Source organism: Muscardinus avellanarius (assembly GCF_963383645.1).
Source record: "Muscardinus avellanarius genome assembly, chromosome: 16".
NCBI classification, from domain to species: Eukaryota; Metazoa; Chordata; class Mammalia; order Rodentia; family Gliridae; genus Muscardinus; species Muscardinus avellanarius.
Genome location: NC_137802.1, coordinates 33,870,282 through 33,892,753, shown reverse-complemented (window position 1 = coordinate 33,892,753; position 22,472 = coordinate 33,870,282). Strand labels below are relative to the sequence as shown.

The 22,472-nt window shown below is 40.4% G+C and overlaps 1 protein-coding gene across 1 annotated transcript in view; it reads left to right on the top strand.

Annotated features, from left to right (window-relative positions):
- The window catches only part of USP32 (ubiquitin specific peptidase 32), a gene marked incomplete at both ends in the record, with an annotated part of 179,685 nt that overhangs the window by 138,922 nt on the left and 18,291 nt on the right, over positions 1-22,472 (top strand). The window contains 11 exons of the mRNA XM_080712815.1: positions 1,243-1,397; positions 2,427-2,508; positions 4,131-4,205; positions 5,204-5,342; positions 6,892-6,997; positions 8,487-8,660; positions 11,193-11,367; positions 11,807-11,958; positions 14,933-15,044; positions 16,282-16,493; positions 19,393-19,577. Coding sequence (XP_080568941.1) covers positions 1,243-1,397; positions 2,427-2,508; positions 4,131-4,205; positions 5,204-5,342; positions 6,892-6,997; positions 8,487-8,660; positions 11,193-11,367; positions 11,807-11,958; positions 14,933-15,044; positions 16,282-16,493; positions 19,393-19,577 — 1,567 coding nt within the window. The remainder of the gene's footprint in view (positions 1-1,242; positions 1,398-2,426; positions 2,509-4,130; positions 4,206-5,203; positions 5,343-6,891; positions 6,998-8,486; positions 8,661-11,192; positions 11,368-11,806; positions 11,959-14,932; positions 15,045-16,281; positions 16,494-19,392; positions 19,578-22,472) is intronic.

Sequence of the window (22,472 nt, the reverse complement as noted above, 5' to 3'; positions counted from 1 at the left end):
CATCTTAGTGGTCAGGTGGGCTATATGATTTTTTTCTCCTACTTTTCAGTAGTACAATGTATTTATTTATTTTGTCCTGGGAAGCTTCTTGGCTCATATTAAGATTCTGTTTGGCCATATTCCTATTTAGAATTTTAAATAAAATTTTCTTTCTCTGTAACAAAATAAGTGCCAGGTAATTAGGCCATTTAATGACTGAGAATGATAGGATTAGTAATTCAGAGACATTTAATTTAAGAAAGTAGATTAAGCCGGGCATGGTGGCACACACTTGTAATCCCCGTTTGAGGCGGAGACAGAAGGGCAGAGACAGGAGGATTGCACAGGTTCGTAGCCAGCCAGCCGCGCTGGTTTAAGAGACCCTGTTTCAAAAATATAAAATAAGTCTGGGAGTGTAGCCTGGAGGTAGAAGGGCTTCCAGGAACCCCAGTACCACCAAAAAAAAAAAAAAAGTAGATTAAGTGAATCCAATTATTTGTCTGTAGACTTCAAATGCAGTCCTATTTTATCTTACCCACTCTTACAGAGTCTTATTTCATCTTACTATCAAGTGGGACCCAACTGCAGGTAGCCATATACCAATGCCAATTGTTTGTCAGATATTTAAATCCCACTCTTCTTGGGATTTCAATATTACCAGTCCCTTGATCTTTTAAAAGTTTAGGCTTTAGCCGAGTGTGGCGGCACACACTTGTAATCTCAGCGCTTGGGAGGCTGAGATAGGGGGACCACACAGGTTTGAAGCCAGCCTCAGCTATTTAGTGAGATATATCAGCAACTTAGTGAGACCCTGTTTCCAAATAAAATATAAAATAGGTCTGGGAGTATAGCCCAGAGGTGGAAAAGCCCCTGGGTTCCACCCCCAGTAACCACCCCCCCAAAAAAAAGTTTAGGCTTTAAATACCCATGGGTCTCTTGTCTTCATTTTAAAGCTTTATGGAGCCAGGGAGGTTGAGACAGGAGGATCAAAAGTTCAAGGACAGCCTCAGCAACTTAGCAAGACACTATTTCAGAATAAAGAATAAAAAGGGCTGGGGTGTAGCTCGGCGGTAGCCTGGGTTCCATCCTCAATACAAAAAAAAAAAAAGTTTTATGATGCCCTTCCTTCATTTATAAAATTATTAAACCTATAATTCTCATTTATTATTATTACTTCCTAAAATAGTATGGTTTCCATTGCTGAGAAAGATGCACTTTCTTTTGTATATGCCTTTTTTCTTATTGTGATTACTGTAACCATAGGAAATGTACCTTCTCCAAATGCACCTTTAAAGCGGGTGTTAGCCTATACAGGCTGTTTTAGTAGAATGCAGACCATCAAGGAAATTCATGAGTATCTATCTCAAAGGCTGCGCATCAAAGAGGAAGATATGCGCCTGTGGCTATACAATAGTGAGGTAAGGCATTTAAGAGTCATGAAGTCTGATTAAATGTTAAATCATATTTCATGAGTATGATATTTTTGTCTGTAATACTTATGCTAAAAGCCATATGTAGAATCTCAATGAAAACTTCAACTTTTAAATTATTTTATGTACATATGTAGATATTTCTTTTGAAACCCATAATAGTAGTTGGTTGTTATGGATAATACTATCCTTATAAAGATTACTGTCATATCAAAAAGTAATGGCAATTTTTTATATTGAACAGATTTTATGTCTGATTTATTTTATTTTTTTAACCGGGCATGGTAGAACACACTTATAATCGCAGTACTTGAAAGGCTGAGACAGGAGGCTTGTAGAATTGTGGATAGCCTCAGCAAGTAGTGAGACTTCCATCAACCTAGCAAGACACTGTTTTAAAATAAAAATAAAATAGGGCCAGGGGTATAACTCAGAGGTGGAATGCCCCTGAGTTCAATCCCCAGTAACACACACATACACACACACACACACACACACACACACACACACACACACACACACACACACACACACAGAGTATATAGTGAAAATTCCTTCTTCCTTTCCTTCCTTTCTTCCATTTTCCTCAGAGGCAATACTATTAATTGCTTATATATTCTCACCAACAAATGCTGTATAAATCATGCTTTAGGAACTGTACCCAGTTCTCTTGTTTCCTAATGCATTTTTTTCATATCTTACTTTGGTCAGCACTGAGAGATAGAGAGCACAGCTCATGGAGTCATACTGCCAGTGATGAAATCCTGACTCCTTTTTAGTTGTGCACTAAAGGCAAGTCTCTTGACTCTATGCCTCGATTTTCAGAATAATGGTAAGGGGAAGTTGTTCCCTCGTTTTGTCACCTAAATTATATATGTTTCTGAACAACTATAATATAACAAGTATCAGTCATGTGCATTATATAAATGAAGTTTTTCATTGTCATTCATTTTTATTTCTATATTTGTTTCAAATTAGTAACCAAGTTAACAAAAATATTTTCTTTTCTTTATACAGAATTACCTTACTCTTCTGGATGATGAAGATCATAGATTAGAATACTTAAAAATCCAGGATGAACAGCACCTGGTCATAGAAGGTATAGAATGGAAGTGTGCAATCCATTTTATTTTTTCCAGGGCAGCTATTTCTTGTTATGTTAATTACTTTTCATGATAAAGCAAATCCATTGAACCCTACTATGCTATTTAGATTGCGTGGTGGTTCACACTTGTAATCCCAGTACTTGGGAGGCTAAAACGGAAGAATCATGATTTGTGGCTAACCTCAGCTAATTAGTGAAGCTCTATGCAACTCAGTAAGACCCTGTTTCAAAAAATAAAGAATAGAGCCCAGTGTGGTGGCGCACGCTTGTAATCCCCGCGCTTGGGAGGCGGAGACAGGAGGATCGCGCAGGTTCAAAGCCAGCCTCAGCTACTTAGTAAGGCTCTCAGCAACTTAGTGAGACACTGTTTCCAAATAAAATATAAAATGGGTCTGGGAGTATAGCCCAGAGGTAGAAAGCCTCTGGGTTCCACCCCCAGTACCACAAAAAAAAAAAAAAAAGAAAGAAAGAAAGAAAAGAAAATAACCTATCTACATAGTCTAACAGGGGATGTAAAGGGTGAGTAGAAACAGGTAAATTCAGTTACAAGTTGAAAAGTTTATTAAAATTTTTAGGCTGAGCTGGGCATGATGGCACATATTTGTAATCCCAGTGCTTAGGCTGAGAAAGGAGGATCAGAGGCTCAAAGACAGTCTCAACATTTTAACAAGACCCAGCAACCTCGCAAAACCCTGTTTAAAAATAAAAACAACAACAAAAAAAATCAAAAGGATCTGGGGGTGTAGCTCAGAGGTAGAAGTCCCTGGTTTCAGTTCCCAGTTACACACACACACACACACACACACACACACACACACACACTTCTTTTTCTTTTTCTTTCTTTTTCTTTTTCTTTTTTTTTTTTTTTGGGTGGTACTGGGGTTCCTGGGAGCCCTTCTACCTCCGGGCTACACTCCCAGACCTATTTTTATATTTTTATTTGGAAACAGGGTCTCCTAAGCCAGCGTGCCCTGCTGGCTTCGAACTTGCGCGATCCTCCTGTCTCTGCCTCCCAAGCGCAGGGATTACAAGCGTGCGCCACCATGCCCGGCCACACACACACATTTCTGATTTAGTAAAGAGTCGAACTTTCTCATTAGTCATCAACACTGGCTATTCACAAACAAAGACTACTTGGCTTGAACCTGTGATCCTCCTGTCTTTGCCTCCCAAGTACTGTGTTTTACAAGCAGATATCACCACACCTGACTATCATGTGATGTTTAAAGTCCCCAAGTAGCTGGGCATGGTAGTGCATGTTTGTAATCCCAGTACTTGGGAGGCTGAGACACCCACAATCACAGATAGCTTCAGCTACTTAGTGAGGCTCCTTGCAACTTAGTGAGACCTTGTTTCAAAATAAAGAATAAAAAGTAGGCCTGGGGTAGAACTTGGAGGTAGAATGCCCCTGAGTTCCATCCCCAGTACTGCTAAATAAATAAATAAAGTCTCTAACAATGAGTAGGAATGGTTTCAGGGCTAGTTACTAAAAATTACTTAATTTATTTTCTTTTTTAAGCTTTTGACTAGATATAAGAACTTTTTTTAATAGAAGCAATTCAAAGGGTATGAATTGTATGGATAAGAAATTAACACATTCCTGTCTTTCTTTCCAGTTCGCAACAAAGATATGAGTTGGCCTGAGGAGATGTCTTTTATAGCAAACAGTAGTAAAATAGATAGACACAAGGGTAAGTGTCCAGTGAATTATTTTATTTTTATTTTATTTTTATTCTTTTGTGGTACTGGGATTTCTGGAAGCCCTTCTACCTCCGGGCTATACTCCCAGAACTATTTTTTATATTTTTTATTTGGAAACAGGGTCTCTTAAGCCAGCACAGCTGGCTTCGAACCTTCGTGATCCTCCTTGTCTCCGCCTCCCAAGCGTGGGGATTACAAGTGTGCGCCACCACGCCCGGCCAGTGTATTATTTTAAATAGATGACTTTAAATTTATTCTGTTTTGTTCTTATTGGTAACCCCAATGTCAAATTATTTGCTAAATTTTTTCTAACCTTCCAGTTAAATAATATATGAATTTTTAAAAGACATATTTGGATAATTGAATTCTTTAAAAAATTTTTATAACAGCGGGTATGGTGACACACACATGTAATCCCCGTACTTGGGAGGCTGAGACAGGAAGATCACAGCCAGCTTCACCTTTAGGCCCTCCACAGCTTCATGGGATCGTATTTCAAAATAAAGAATAATTCTGCTGGGCGTGGTGGCACACGCTTGTAATCCCCGCGCTTGGGAGGCTGAGACAGGAGAATCGCACAGATTCGAAGCCAGTCTCAGCTACTTAGTGAGGCTCTCAGCTACTTAGTGAGACCTTGTTTCCAAATAAACTATAAAATAGGTCTGGGAGTGTAGCCCAGAGGTAGAAAGCCCCTGGGTTCCACCCCCAGTACCACAATCAATCAATCAATAAATAAATAAGAATAATAAAAATTATAACAATAAGAATTGCTACTTCTGGATTATAAATGAGTATTGATTATCATTATTGCCAGAGATGCTCCATGAAGAAACTTCTCAAATATAGCATTCGAAAGACCTTTTAAAGAAAGAGTAACACCAGTTAGCTGATTTAAAGACTTACGAAAATCATTGCATTGAATACAAGAAACTTTGTTCTACAGCATATTATTATACCTGTGCTTTGATTCTCATATTATTTGTTCCAGTTCCCACAGAAAAGGGAGCCACTGGTCTGAGTAACCTGGGAAACACATGCTTCATGAACTCAAGCATTCAGTGTGTTAGTAACACACAGCCACTGACACAGTATTTTATCTCAGGGAGACATCTCTATGAACTTAACAGGTAATCTTTTTTGAGCCTTTGGTGACTTAACCTTGTGTGACTTTGATATGAATCCACTGTAGCCTCAATCGCCTTTTTTTTACTGGGGAGGAGAAAACCTTTCCTTCTTTCTTTCTCTCTCTTTCTTCCATTTATTTATTTATTTACTTATTTATTTATTTTATTTTGTGTGTGTGTGTGGTATTGAGGGTGGAACCCAGGGGCTTTCTACCTCTGGGCTGTATTCCCAGACCTATTTTACACTTTATTTGGAAACAGGGTCTCACTAAGTTGCTGAGAGCCTCACTAAGTAGCTGAGGCTGGCTTCAAACTTGTGCGATCCTCCTGTCTCAGCCTCCCAAGTGCTGGGATTACAAGCATGTGCCACCACGCCTGGCCTTCTTTCTTTTATTTTTATTTTTATTTTCTTATTTGTTTGTTTGTTTGTTTGTTTGTTTGTTTATTTATTTATTTATTTAGGGTCTGAGGGTAGAACCCAGGGGCATTCTATGTCCAAAGTACACCCCCTTTATTCTTTATTTGAAACAGGGTCTCACTGAGTTGCAGAGGGCCTCACTAAGTAGTTGAGGCTGTCCTTGAACCGTGATCCTCTAGTCTCAGCTTCTCAAATGCTGGGATTACAAGCGTGCGCCACCATGCCCGGCTCCCAGCCCTATTTTTTATCCTTCTTATTTTTGAAGCAGGGTCTCACTGACTTGCGAAGGGCCACACTAAGTAGCTGAGGCTGACTGCGAACCGCGATCCTCCTGTATCAGCCTCCCGAATGCTAGGATTACAAGTGTATACCACCACGCCCGGCCCTTATCTAATTTTTCTGATTAGTATGAAATAAGGGCCAATGATTACTTATCTTGTTTCAAAAAATGATATTTTTATGGTACTGGGAGTTGAACCCAGGGGCATTCTACCTCCAAGCTATACCCCAACTAAGTTGCTAAGATTTTCCTAGAACCTAAGATCCTCTTGTCTCAGCCTCTGATTACAGGCATTGGCCATCATACCTGGCTCAAAAAATGAAAGATGTTTGTCTGTTTGGAAAAAATATCTTTTCAGCCAGGTGTGGTGGTATACACCTATAATTCCAGTATTTGGGAGGCCGAGACAAAAGAATTGCAGGTTCAAGGCCAACTTCCATAGTTAATGAGACCCTGTTTCAAAATAAGTAATAGAGCTCGGCATGGCAGTGCATACCTTTAATCCCATCACTTGGAAGGTGAGACAGGAGAATGGCAGGTCTGAAGTTAGCCTCAGCAATTTAGTAAGGCTCTCAGCCACTTAGCAAGACTCTATTTCCAAATAAAACATAAAATAGCGCTGGGGGTATAGCCCTAGTACCTCAAAAAATGATATTTTTAGGGGCTGGAATGTAGCGCAGTGGCAAAAGTGCCTGCTTTGCAGGTGTGGTGCTCTGGGTTCGATCCCCGGTTCCACAAAAGACAAAAATTTTAAAAATAAGATATTTTTTAATGTGAATGCAAGCCTTTTCTGTGCCTGTGTGATTGTGACTTATAAGAATCTCTGACAGTAACTTTTCCTCTCAAACCTCTAGGACAAATCCCATTGGTATGAAAGGACACATGGCGAAATGCTATGGAGACTTAGTACAGGAACTGTGGAGTGGAACTCAGAAGAACGTTGCCCCATTAAAGCTCCGGGTAAACTGGTTAAAACAATATAACAGTATTTAAGTCCTAAACAGTTGTTTAAGTAATCATTTTTTCTACATGTTTTATATGGTTAGCTTTTTAGGGTAGTTTAATGTTTTTGAATCTCTCATTCTTCATGAACCAGATGTCTAATACTTTTACTTGCTCAAATGTTTCAAAATACTGCTCTATATGTAGTAAAATACTAAAAGAGCAGTCTAAATTAAGAGATGTTGCTCATTTTAGTAAATTTAGAAGTTTTTTTTTTTTTTTTTTTTTGGTGGTACTGGGGGTGGAACCCAGGGGCTTTTCTACCTCCAGGCTATACTCCCAGACCTATTTTATACTTTATTTGGAAACAGGGTTTCACTAAGTAGCTGAGGTTGGCTTCGAACCTGTGCAATCCTCCTGTCTCAGCCTCCCAAGTGCTGGGATTACAAGCGTGCGCCACCATGACCAGCAGAATTATTTTTTATTTTAATATGAAAGATTTTTTAGTTTAAAAATTAATGATCATAAACCAGGTGTGGTGGCGCACGCTTGTAATCCCATCATTTGGGAGGCTGAAACCAGAGGATCATGGTTCGCGGACAGCCTCAGCTACTTAGTGAGGCACTCCGTAACTTAGTGAGACCCTGTTTCAAAATAAAGAATAAAAAACAAGGCAGGGAGTGTAGCTCAGAGATCAAATGCCCCTGGGTTTCATCCTCAGACTCTCAAAAAAAAATTAATGATCATAATAACTAAATATTTTACTATTTACCACTCTCTAAGTACTATTCTAATCACTTAATGTGTATTAGCCTATTTAATTCTCTAAGTAATGCTACACTGCATTATTTTTATTCCTATTTTTGGCCCAGGAAACTAAGGCAAATAGTGATTTAAAAGTTTCCCTAAACTTTCAAGTTTGTAAGTCCTCACACTTAATCATTATGCTCTTTTGCCTTTAATGATAAGAGTACACAAAGACCAGAAAAGGTACTGCTGAAGGAAAAATTATATAGAAGAGCAAGTGTGAGCAAATGCTGTGTTAATATTTTTTCTTTCTTTCTTTTATTTTAACGGGCATTCTACCTCAACTACACCCCCAACCCTACTTTTTATTCTTTATTTTGAAATAGAGTCTCACTGAGTTGCAAAAGGCCTCAGTGAATAGCTGAGGCTGGCCACGAACCATGATCCTCCTATCTCAGCCTCCCAAATGCTGGGATTACAAGCGTGAACCATCATGCCCAGCTTCCTGTTTTGACATTTCTATCTTAAATAACATCTGTGTGTCTAAAGAACTTGGTTTGCTTATATGATATGAGGTTTGTCATTTGATATAAATATCAGTAAGATTAAATGATTATCCAAAGTATAGTTGCTGAGATAGAGACAGACTGAATACTATACTATTTACTTTCATATGATGTCTCTGATGGAATTATAGGGCACACTCATTTCAAAATGTTTTGAGGCAGAAAATAATGGTTCTTACTCCTTATATTTATAGTGGACCATAGCAAAATATGCTCCCAGGTTTAATGGATTTCAGCAGCAAGACTCTCAAGAACTTTTGGCTTTTCTCTTGGATGGTCTTCATGAAGATCTCAACCGAGTACATGAGAAGCCGTATGTGGAACTCAAGGACAGTGACGGACGGCCAGACTGGGAAGTAGCTGCAGAGGTTTGTCCGTTTTCAGTTACCTAATGCAAGCAGTGGATCAAAATGTTTTAGCCACAAATAGGTGTGATATGACTTAGATGAAAACTAAAATGTTCAGTGACCAGAGTTTTACTGTGAAAATTAAAGAATTTAATTTCTGTGCTTCATTCTTAATGTATTGAAACCAAAACGAAAACATATTTAACGAAAATGGGTAAATATTCTATTTTGCATTATAAATTTTATTGGACAGCATGTAGGAATGATTATTCAGAGGAATTTAAAGAGTCCTTATGCCGGGTATGGTGCATACACCTATAACCCCAGTACTTGGGAGACTGAGACAGGAGCATTACAGGTTCAAAGCCAGACTCTGCAACTTCGTGAGACTCTGTTTCAAAATGAAATAATGAAAAAGTAGGGCTAGAGGTGTAGCTCAGAGGTAGAATGCCCCTCAGTTGCATCCCTAGTATCACAAAAATAAACAAATATGTAAATAAATAAACATATTCTAGTCTCTACTCTCTTATTCTCTCTATAGACCATATATATATATATATATATATATATATATATATATATATTTTTTTTTTTTTTTTTTTTTTTTCCCCCTAGTACTGGGTTTTGGACCCAGGGGCATTCTACCTCTGAACTTCACCCCCCAGCCCTATTTTTTATTCTTTATTTTGAAACAGGGTCTCACTAAGTTGCAGAAGGCCTCACTAAGTGGGTGAGGCTGGCCGCTAACCCGGATCCTCCTGGCTCAGCCTCCCAAGTACTGAGATTACAAACATGCACCACCACACCAGGCTAACAGTATATTTTATTTTATTTTTTTTATTTATTTATTTATTTATTTATTTATTTATTTATTTATTTTTGGTGGTACTGGGAGTGGAACCCAGAGGCTTTTTACCTCCGGGCTATATTCCCAGACCTTTTTTATATTTTATTTGGAAACAGGGTCTCACTAAGTTGCTGAGAGCCTCACTAAGTAGCTGAGGCTGGCTTTGAACCTGCGCGATCCTCCTGTCTCAGCCTCCCAAGCGCGGGGATTACAAGCGCGCACCACCACGCCTGGCTCTGACAGTATATTTTAAATTGTATATCTGGATTAAATTTGCAGATAGAAAGCCTATACAAATACATACACACACACACACACACACACACACACACACACACACACACTTTTTTTTTTTTTGTACTAGGGATTGAATCCAGGGGCATCCAATCTACACCCCCAGTATTATTTTATTTTGAAACAGGGTCTTGCTAGTTTGATGAGAGTCTCACTATTTTCTCAGGTTGTCTTTGAACCTGCAATCCTCCTGACAGCCTCCCAAGTACTGAAATTACAGGCATGGGGTACCATGCCCAGCTAGCTTTTATATTTCAAGTCAAGTTTAAGGATTATATTCTTTTTTTTTTTTTTTTTTAAATCAGTACTGGGGATGGAACCCAGAGGCATTCTATCTCCAAGCTACACCTCGAGGTCTATTTTTTATTTTATTTATTTTTTATTTTTATTTTTTTTTTTTTTTTTGGTGGTACTGGGAATGGAATCCTTCTGCCTCTGGACTACACTCCCAGAACTATTTTTATATTTTTTATTTGGAAATAGGGTCTCTTAAGCCAGCTAGGCTGGCTTCGAACCTGTGCGATCCTTCTGTCTGCCTCCCAAGTGCGGGGATTACAAGCGTGCGCCACCATGCCTGGCTATTTTTTATTCTTTATTTTGAAACAGGGTCTCACTAATTTGCAAAGGGCCTAAGTACCTGAGGCTGTCCTAAAACTGTGATCCTCCAGTTTCAGCCTCCCAAATGCTGGGATTACAAGCGTGGGCCACTATACCCAGCTTATTCTTTATTTTGAAACAGGGTCTCATTAAGTTGCAGAGATCCTCACTAAGTAGCTAAAGCTGGCCAAAAACCACAGTCCTCTTGTCTCTGCCTCCCAAATGCTGAGATTACAAGCATGTTTCACCACATCCAGCAGGATTATATATTTTGATTCGTGTAGAAATGTTATTTATTTATTTATTTATGTTTGTTTGTTTATTGCAATATTCAGGATTGAACCCAGGGGCATTCTACCTCCAAGCTCCACCTCCAGCCCTATTTTTTATTCTTTATTTGGAAACAGAGTCTCACTAAGTTGCAGAGGGCCTCACTAAGCTGAGGCTGGCCACAAACCTGCAAGCCTCCTGTTGTAGCCTTCCAAGTATTGGGATTACAAGAGTGTGCCACCATGCCCAGCTTGGAAATGTTTATCTTTTTTATTATTTATTTATTTATTTGCAGTACTGGGGATGGAACCAGGGGCATTCTACCTCTGATCTACACCCCCAGCCCTAATTTTTTTTTATTATTTTTTATTTTTAAACAAGGTCTCATTGAGTTGCAGAGGGCCTCACTAAGTAGCTGAGGCTGGCTGCGAACCGCGATCCTCTTAGCCTTCCAATTCTGGGATTACAAGTGTGTGCCACCATGCACAGCTTCATCTTTTGAATTTTAGGGGGAAAAAATGTTTTGTAATCTTTTTTCTTTTTAGGCCTGGGACAACCATCTGAGAAGAAATAGATCAATTGTTGTGGATTTGTTCCATGGGCAGCTACGATCCCAAGTCAAGTGCAAGACATGTGGGCATATAAGTGTCCGATTTGACCCTTTCAATTTTTTGTCATTGCCACTACCAATGGACAGTTATATGCACTTAGAAATAACAGGTGGGTCGCAAAGATCTGAAATATCTGATTCCATTTTCTTTTACCTTATTCAGACAACCTGAATTTGTAATTAGAGTTATTTGATACAAGTTCTCATACGGATGAATAATCAGCATATTATAAGATTCAGGTACAATTTCAGGTTGGAAATATATGGAACCTGAGCCCATTTGTGTGCCCACTGAGGTTTTTCTTTACAAACATGTGAGAAACTCCTTAAAGCCTTATAGAACCAGTCATACTTCTGTATTCAGTGAACATCAAAAACTTGATTTCACTCAGTACCCTCCCTAAGTACTGCTTTAGTATTTACATATAAAATAAATTCTGGGCTGAAATGTTTGCTATTTGCAAGTCAGATATATCTGCTTCCAGTGTGTAAGACTTTCAGCGTAACTTTTGCATTTTATTGATAAAAAAAATCATTTCTCTTTACTAGTAATTAAGTTGGATGGCACTACCCCTATACGTTATGGCCTAAGACTGAATATGGATGAAAAGTATACAGGTTTAAAAAAACAGCTCAGTGATCTCTGTGGACTTAAATCAGAACAAATCCTTCTTGCAGAAGTACATGGTTCCAACATAAAGGTAATATTGACCGCTCTTTCTAGGAAAGCATTGATTCCATCCTCAAAGAGCACAATTTTCTCAATTATTATCAATTAATTATAATGTTAAAGGACTAAGGGAATTGTGGGGGGGGGGGTACTGGGGGTGGAATCCAAGGGCTTTTCTACCTCCAGGCTATACTCCCAGACCTATTTTATACTTTATTTGGAAACAAAGTCTCACCAAGTTGCTGAGAGCATCACTAAGTAGCTGAGGCTGGCTTCAAACCTGTACAATCCTCCCACCACGTCGGGCTCCAAAGGAAATATTAAAACAAAAACTGAATAGAAAAGTAGCAAGTTTCTAACTCGGAATCTTAAAAGGAAGCTGGGTATGGTGGTGCACACTTGTGATCCCAGTGCTCGGGAGTGGTGGTGCACACTTGTAATCCTAGCGCTCTGGAGGCTGAGACAGGAGGATCACACAGGTTCGAAGCCAGCCTCAGCTACTCAGTGAGGCTCTTGGCAACTTAGTGAGACCCTATTTCCAAATAAAGTATAAAATAGCTCTGAAAGTATAGCCCTGAGGTAGAAAAGCCCCCTGGGTTCCACCCTCAGTACCACCAAAAAAACCCAAAAATGTATGGTGGCATACGCATGTAATCCCAACATTTGGGAAGCTCAGACTGGAGGATTGCGGTTCGCAGACAGCCTCAGCTACTTAGTGAGGCCCTCTGCAACTTAGTGAGACCCTGTCTCAAAATAAAGAATAAAAAAATAGGGCAGGGGGTGTAGCTCAGAGGTCGAATGCCCCTGGGTTCCATCCCCAGACCCGAAAGAAAGAGAAAGAAAGAAAGGAAGGGAGGGAGGAAGGGAGAGAAAGAAAGAAAGAAAGAAAGAAAGAAAGAAAGAAAGAAAGAAAGAAAGAAAGGAAGAAAGAAAGAAAGTTAGTTAGTTAAAAGGATTATCTGCCAGAATAAGGAAGTAATAATATTGGTAGGTTTTTTTGTTTTTGGTACTAGGGATGGAACCCAGGGGCATTCTACCTCCAAGCTATACGCCTCGCTCTATTTTTTGTTTTTTTTTTTTCAAATAGGATCTCACTGATTTGCAAAGGGCCTCACTAAGTCAAGAAAGGCCTTACTGAGACTGCGATCCTCCCATCTCAGCCTCCAAAGTCCTGGGATTACAAGTGTATGCCACCACACGCCAGTAAGACCCTGTTTGAAACAAAAAATAAAAAGGGCTAGATGTAGCCGGGCGTGGTGGCGTACGCTTGTAATCCAAGCATTCAGGAGGCTGAGACCAGAGGATCACAGTTTGCAGACAGCCTCAGCTATAGTGAGGCCCTTCGTAACTTAGTGAGACCCTGTTTCAAAATAAAGAATAAAAAATAGGGCAGGGGGTCTAACTCAGAGGTCAAATGCCTCTGGGTTCCATCTCTAGACCCGCAAAAAAAAAAAAAAAAAAAAAAAGGCTAGATGTGTAGCTCAGATAGAGAAAGCCCCAGATTTCAATTCCTAGTATGACCCCCCCTCAAAAAAAGTGTGTGAGACAAATTAACATTTCCTATATACCAGTTGTGGAAATAGTTTAATATATACATTTGTTATCCTCTTATCAAGTTTTTGGTGTTTTTCTTTTTAGTACTGGGGATTGAAACCAGGGGCATTCTACCTCCAAGCTACACCCCAGCTCTATTTTTTTTTTTTCATTTTTTATTTTGAAACAGGGTCTCACTAAATTGTGGAGAGCCTCACTACATAGCAGAGACTGGCCTCAAACCTACAATCCTCCTCTCTCAGCCTCTCAAGTTCTGGGATTACAAGTGTGTGCCACCAGACCTGGATCAAGTGTGTGTGTGGGGGGGGGGAGGTAGACTGGGGATTGAACCCAAGAACCCAGGGGCATTCTACCTCTGCGCTATACCCCCAGCCCTTTTTATTCTTTATTTTAAAGCAGGGTATCACTAAGTTTTATGGAGGCCCTTACTACGTTGCCAAGGCTGGCTTTGAACCTGCAGTCTTCCTGTCTCAGTCTCCCAAGTACTGGGATTACAAATGTGTACCACCATGCCCAGCTATTATAAAGCTTTTATTTTTATTTTTTATTTATGTGTGTGTGTGTGTGTGTGTGTGTGTGTGTGTGTGTGTGCGCGCGCGTGCGCGCACGCGCGCCAGCAAGGATTGAACCCAGGGGCGTTCTACCCCCGAGCTACACACCCAGTCCAGTTTGTGTGTGTGTGTGTGTACGTGTGTGTGTACGTGCGCGCGTGTGCGTGGTACTAGGGAGGGAACCCTTCTACCTCCGGGCTACACTCCCAGATATATATATATATATATATATACATACATACATACATACATACATACATACATACATATATGTATGTATTTTTTTTTATTTTATTTTTTTTCCCCCGGGTCTGGGGATGGAACCCAGGGGCATTTGACCTCCGAGCTACACCCCCTGAAACCGAGTCTCACTGAGTTGCAGAGGGCCTCACTAAGTAGCTGAGGATGTCCGCGAACCACAGTCCTCCAGGTCTCAGCCTCCCGAATGCTGGAATTACAAGCGTGCGCCATCACGCCCGGCTTTATTTTTATATTTTTTATTTGGAAATAGGGTCTCTTAAGCCAGCAAAGGCTTCAAACCTGCACAATCCTCCTGTCTCCACCTCCCAAGCGCGGGAATTACAAGTGTGCACCACCACACCCGGCCCAATCCAATTTTTTATTCTTTACTTTAAAACAGGGTCTCACTAAGTCGTGGTGGGTCTCACTAAGTAGCTGAGGCTGGCTGCAAACCTGCGAAGATCCTGTCTCAGCCTCCAAGTACTGGGATTACAAGTCTGAGCCACCATGCCTGGCGTTTTCAAACTTTTAAATATTCAGTCATCTTGTTTGTTTTACTGATGAAAGTACCTAAGACATTCTCTTCAGGTACATTAGATAGATAATTTTTCTATTGTATCTGAAACATCTCTCTCTTCTCATCTTGCTTTTGTTCTGTAGAACTTCCCTCAGGACAACCAAAAAGTACGACTGTCAGTGAGTGGATTTTTGTGTGCATTTGAAATTCCCATCCCTGCTTCTCCAGTTTCAAGTTCTAGTCCTGTACAGACAGGTAAGATAGAACTAGAGCTCTTTCTCATAATCTCAGCTTTACATATTGGGCTATCTTTTTGTTGTTGTAATTAGGATATTAGATCAAAGGAATTATTGCGCCCAAAAGGAACTTTACTGATCATTTGGCTCAAATTCCTCTTTATGGAAGGAGAACCTAAAATTAGATATCCTAAGTGACTAAATTAGGTCACTAGTTACTTGTGTAATATTAATATTAATTTAGTATCAATATCAATTAATATTTGTTGATATTACTGTTTAATTAATATTAATGTAGCTGTTTTACTTACGTGGCAACAGTGATAGAACAGGAACATAATACCAGAAAACATAAATAATAAATTTACCTAAAAAGAAATCTGTTAATCCAGTTATTGCATACAATTTAGTGTGTTCACTCAAAGAATCCTTTAGGCCATTGATAAGCTTTGACTCTTCATTTGTATACTGCTTCTAATTAAATTAATTCTCCAGCTATGAAAGGCTTTGTAGAGAATGAGGCTCCTCTCACTGGCACGACATAGTAGATGGTGAGTTGGTAGGTGGCTTAATGTCGCTTTTTATTTAGAACATCACTGTTCAGTAGGGCTCTGCCATAATGGAAACTTTTTTTTATTATTTTGGCCCTTCTGTACAGTATCTACCAGTCATGTGAGCTTTTGAGCCCTTGAAATGAGGCTAGTGAGACTGAGGATATGCATTTTTTATTTAAATTTAAAAAGCGACATCTGGCCGGGTGTGGTGGCTCACGCTTGTAATCCCTGCGCTTTGGAGGCTGAGACAGGAGGATCGCACAGATTCGAAGCCAGCCTCAGCTACTTAGTGAGGCTCTCAGCAACTTAGTGAGACCCTGTTTCCAAATAAAATATAAAATAGGTCTGAGAGTGTAGCCTGGAGGTAGAAAAGCCCCTGGGTTCTACCCCCAGTACCACAAAAATAAATAACAAAAAATAAAAATAAAAAAATAAAAAGCGACATCTGGTCAGAGGCCGGTTGGACAGAATATTTTTAGAGAAATGGAGAATTTTGGAGGAGAGGAAAAAAGAAAACAACTGCTAGAACGTTGGACAGTTTTTAACTCTTGCTTTGCCATTTGGTCATGAGTATGAGTTGCAAAAGTAAACACTGAAACTAAAATCTCCCAGTAAGTCCAGGATTATTATTTGAGCTATCATTTCTGAACAAAGATGAAGGTATGAAAAACCTATGACACTGTACATACCTTTGAATTACAGACTTCTCATCTTCTCCATCTACAAATGGAATGTTCACCCTAACTACCAATGGGGACCTGGCTCGACCAATATTCATCCCCAATGGAATGCCAAACACTGTTGTGCCATGTGGAACTGAGAAGAACTTCACAAATGGAATGGTGAATGGTCATTCGCCGTCTCTTCCTGACCACCCCTTTACAGGCTACATCATTGCAGTCCATCGCAAAATGGTTAGTGGAATAGGGGGCAACATACGTAGGTCTTGTCATGTCATTTGTGAAACGGTCACTTACTGTTTCTGCATCTTCACTGAATATGTGTTCAGTGTGTTACATGCTCTAACGCAAGTAATCAGTACCAGGACTTAGTCTCACATGTGATGGCCAGTGTGTAAACTAACACTCCTCACTTGTAGATTTAGAGGCAGCAGAAGAGCCAGCACATAGGAGTGTGCTGGTGGTGTGTGTGTGTGTGTACACTAGTGAATGAACCCAGAGGCATTCTACCTCTAAGCTACACCCCAGCCCTGTTTTATTATTTTGAAACAAGATCTCAGTTTATTGCACTTTGGCCGTGAACCTAAGATCCTCCTGTCTCAGCTTCTAAGTACTAGAATTGCAGGGATCCACCACCACACCTGGCTACTGATACTTTCCTTTAAAATTTGTGATTCCCAGCCAGATGTGGTGGCACACACTTGTAATCCTAGTATGTGGGAGGATGAGACGGGAGGATCACAGGTTCATAGCCAGCCTCATAGCTTAGTGTGGCTCTCTGCAACTTAGTGAAACCCTGTTTCCAAATAAAAGAATGAAATATGTCTGGGAGTATAGGTCAGAGGTAGAATGTCCCTGGGTTTCATCACCAAAAAATAAAAAATAAATAAAATTTTTGACTCCTGTGTATTCATGTGTTTATAGACATTGTACATCTTTTCTGTAATGTAAATGTAATGCTTTTGGAGAAAGTTTTATTGCTATTGTTGCGTATATTCTTTGGAGGTAACACAAAAATATTTTTGACAATTTTTTCATAATTCCGTGTGTGTGTGTGTGTGTGTGCACGCGCGCGCGCGCGTACTAATGAGGATTTAACCCAGAGGCATTCTACCTCCAAGTTATGCCCTCAGCACTTTTTTTTTTCTTTTGGTGGTACTGGGGTTTCTGGAAACCCTTCTACCTCCAGGCTACACTCCGAGACCTATTTTATACTTTTTTATTTGGAAACAGGGTCTCTTAAGCCACCGTGGCTGTCTTCGAACCTGTGCGATCCTCCTGTCTCCATCTCCCAAGCACGGGGATTACAAGTGTGCGCCACCACACCTGGCTCCTCAGCACTTTTTTGTTTTGAAACAAAATCTTGCTAAGTTGCTGACAATCTCCCTACGTTGGGTTTTCATTCCCAGTACCACACACACACAAAAAAAATTGAGCACAAAAAGAAAAACATGAAATGGGCATGTTGGTATGTACATTTTAGGAATATATTTTAGAAATGATATGCATGACATCTATATAGAAAACAACTAAATATTGATAGAAATAGACTAAGTCCTGGCACTGATTACATGCCAAATACATTCCTAAAATGTATTTTAGAAATGCTATGCATGACATCTGTATAGAAAACAACTAAATATTGATAGAAATTAGACAACTTGCCAGGTGTGGTGGTGCACGCTTGTCATTCCAGCATTCTGGAGGCTGAGACTGGAGGATCGCGGTTCAGGGACAGCCTCAGCTACTTAGTGAGGCCCTCTGCAACTTAGTGAGACCCTGTTTCAAAATAAAGAATAAGCCAGGCGTGGTGGCGCACGCTTGTAATCCCACGCTTGGGAGGCTGAGACAGGAGGATCGCGCAGGTTCAAAGCCAGCCTCAGCTACTTAGTGAGGCTCTCAGCAACTTAGTGAGACCCTGTTTCCAAATTAAAAAAAAAAAAGGTCTGGGAGTATAGCCCGGAGGTAGAAAAGCCTCTGGCTTCCATCCCCAGTACCACCCCCCCCCAAAAAAAAAAAAAATAATAATAATAATAATAATAATAAAGAATAAAGAATAAAGAATAAAAAATAGGGCAGGGAGTGTAGCTTGGAGGTCGAGTGCCCCTGGGTTCCATCCCCGGACCCGCAAAAAGAAAGGGGGTGTGGAGAGGGAGGGAGGGGGGAAGAAGGAAGGAAGGAAGGAAGGAAGGAAGGAGAGAGACAACTTAAATATTTGAAGTAAGAAATGGTGTTTATGGATTAGAAGACAGTTATTTTATTTTTTGTGGTACTCAGGATTGAACACAGGAGCAGAATAATCTGCCTCTGAGCTACACCCTGGGCCATATTTCATTTTTTATTAAAACAGAGTCTCCCAGCTGGACATGGTGGCACATGCTTGTATCCCAGTACTTGGGATCCACGTTCACAGCCAGCCTCGGCTACTTAGGCCCTCTGCAACTTAGTAAGACCCTGTTTCAAATTAAGAATAAAAAACAGGGTCTCTCTTAAGTTGCAGAGGGACTCACTGTGTTGCTGAGGCTAGCCAAGAACCTGTAATCCTCCTGTCTCGGGCTCTCAAGTACTAGGATTACAGGTTTAAGCCACCATTCCTGGTGGATTTTATAATTTTTAAGCTTTGCTGGGCATGGTGGCGCACGCTTGTAATCCCAGTACTTGAGAGGCTGACAAGAAAAGATCACATATTTGATACTGGCATGAGCAATTTAGCAAGACTCTCAGCAACTTAGTAAGACCCTCTTTCAAAATAAAAAAAGAAGCCAGGTGTGGTGGTGCACGCTTGTAATCCTGGCGCTTGGGAGGCTGAGACAGGAGGATTGCACAGGTTCGAAGCCAGCCTCAGCAACTTAGTGAGACCCTGTTTTTAAATAAAGTATAAAATAGATCTGGTAGTATATCTCAGAGGTAGGAGGCCCCTGGGTTCCACCTTCAGTACCACAAAAAAAATTAAATTAAAATTAAAAAATAAAATAGTACTGGGAGTATAACTCAGACTTAGAGTGTAGAACCCCCTGAATTGAATCTTCAGTACTAATAAAAAGGAAAACGAAATGGGTAGTAATACATGTTACCTGCATCTTGGCAGAATCAGAAGCCTCTCTTCACTGTCCCCTCCTGTTTGTACATACAGATGAGGACAGAACTGTATTTCCTGTCATCTCAGAAGAACCGTCCCAGCCTCTTTGGAATGCCACTAATTGTTCCATGTACTGTGCATACTCGGAAAAAAGATTTATATGATGCAGTTTGGATTCAAGTGTCTCGGCTAGCCAGCCCACTCCCACCTCAGGAAGCTAGTAACCATGCTCAGGATTGGTAAGTTTAGGAAATTAGCCAAGACTTATGGTTTCTAAACTCCAGAGGAATAATTTATATGAATTCAGTATGATATAAAGGACTCATTCTATGTCAATTTAATCATTCTTGGAAGAACCATTCAGAGAACATTTAATTTTTGAGCAGGAGAGACTATAGAACTTTCTTTTGTCACCTAGATATTCCATGATCTAATAATATACTCCAACTACCTAATCTCTTGCCTTAATCCCTCCTGCTAACACTCCAGGTAATATCTTTGTCTTCTGTTATTACAAAAGTAGATAGTATACATTCACCAGGAAACTTGTATTGTCTCAGTCCTCTGAAATTCAGAATGAGAATGAAGATATGTGTATCTGAATTGTATTCACTCTGTACATGAACTCTGAATTTTATTCCATAACAAGATTCAGTTGGATAGTTTCCATATCGTGCGTGCGTGCGTGCGTCCGTGCGTGCGTGTGTGTGTGTGTGTGTGTTTTACATATTGGGAATTGGAATTGAACAAAGAATCATTCCACCTCTGAGCTATAACACCAGCCCGATATTATTTTTATTTTGAAACAGTGTCTCAGCCAGGCATGGTGGCCCATGCTTGTAATTCCAGTACTTGGGAGGCGGAGACAGTAAGATTACAGGTTCAAGGAAACCTCCGCTACTTAGGCTCTCTGCAGCTTAGTGAGACAATTTCAAAATAAGGAATAATAAATGGGACTGGGGATGTACCTTGGAGGTAGAATTCCTATGGGTTCAACCCCTGGTACCACACACAAGAAAAGGGTCTTGTTAGGTTGATGAGGGTCTCACTAGTTGCTGAGGCTGTCCTCAAACTGCTATCCTTCTGTCTTAGCCTCCCAAGTACTGGGATTACAGGCATGCACCACCATGCCTGGTTCATAATAGGTCATTTTAATATGGGATAATTGTGCAAAGATAATAAAACTTTTTTGTGGTACTGGGGGTTGAACTCAGGGTCATTTTACCACTACCTCTGAGCTACCTCTGGCAGGTTCAAGGACAGCCTCTGCACTTTAGCAAGACTCTGCTACCTAGCAAGATACTGTTTCAAAGTAATAAGCTGGGCGTAGTGTCACAGGCCTGTTACGCTATTACTTGAGAGGCTGAGACAGAAATATTAAGGTTTCCATCTAACCCTCAGCTATTTAGTGAGGTCCTCTGCAACTTAGACCCTGTTCCAAAATAAAGAATAGGACTGGGTGTGTAGCTCAGAACCCAGGGGCATTCTACCTCCAAGCTATACCTTCAGGTTTATTTTATTTTATTTTTTATTTGAAAACAGAGTCTCAAGTTGCTGAGAGCCTAGCTAAGATGCTGAGGCTGGCTTTGAAACTGTGATCCACCTGTCTCGGCCTCACAGGTACTGGGATCACAGGTGTGCACCACCATCCCTGGCTGACCTCATTGCTTTTGTACCATGCAGTACACCATGGCAAGTGCTCAGCTGAACAAGCTGCTCGCCTTTTGGTAGCTGGGGAGCATGGAGAGAGAAAGAGGAGCAGACGGGGTCCCAATACCAGGGCAGTAGCCTACCCCCAATGGTCCAACTTTTCTCCTAGGCCCCACCTCCCAGAACTCTACCACTTCTCAGGAGCGTCATAGACTGGAGACCAAGCCTGCAACACATGGATGGGCCTTTGGGGACATTCAAGATCCAAACTGTAGGGACAGCGGTTACTTTTGCTTAGGCTGTGCAGTTCCCTCTGAACATGCTACTGATCATTTTGGCCCCTTTTAATTCCTCCTGTTGATTTGATTTGGACATGACACTGACAGTAATGTCTATTAATATCATTCTCTGGATGGGTTATGCAAAAGCGTGGGGAACTCCTGTGCCTGACACATTATGATTTCTTTTTCTTTTCTCTCTTTTTTTTTTTAGTGCTGGGAATTGAACCTCGGGCCAGGTGCTTACTAAATATGCACTCTACCACTGAGCTTTAACCTCAGCCAGCCCAGGAATTGTATATGTTTAAGTTGTATAACTTGATATTTTGGTATATGTATAAATTATTGTGTTACTTCTTGTAGAGGTAGGGTTTAGTAAATTTTTAAAATTTGGAGCCAGGCGTGGTGACGCACACTTGTTATTAATCCCAGCATTCAGGAGGCTGAGACCAGAGGATCACGGTTCACACACAGCCTCAGCTACTTAGTGAGGCCCTCCAAAATTTAGTGAGACCCTGTTTCAAAATAAAGAATAAAAAATGGGGCAGAGAGTGTAGTTCGGAGGTCGGGTGTCCCTGGGTTCCATCCCCAGACCCGCAAATAAATAAATAATGAAATAAATAAAATTTGGACAACTCATAAGGCTATCTTGACACAATTATTAACATTTAAAAGAAGCCATTTTATGCTGGGCATGGTGGCACATACTGAGACACAAAGCTTCAGGTTTGAGGCCAGCCTCAGCAATGTAACAAGATCCTGTTCCAAATTTAAAAATAAAAGATGGAATCCAGGCATGGTGGCTCACGCTTGTAATCCCAGCATTCGGGAGGCTGAGTCTGGAGGATCTCAGTTTGCAGACACAGCCTCAGCTACCTAGAGAGGCCCTCTGCAACTCAGTCAGAGCCGGTTTCAAAATAAAGAATAAAAAATAGGGCAGGGGGTGTAGTTCAGAGGTTGAATGCCCCTGGGTTCCATCCCCAGACCCGCAAAAAAAAAATTTTATATATATATATATATATATATATTTATTTATTTATTTATTTATTTATAAAAGGGGGCCAGGCATGGTGGCACATACCTGTAATCCCAGTACTTGAAAAGCTGAGACAGGAGGATCACAAGTTCATGGCCAGCCTCAGCTATTTCATGAGGCCCTTTGCAACTTAATGAGACCCTGTTTCAAAATCAAGAATTAAAAATAGG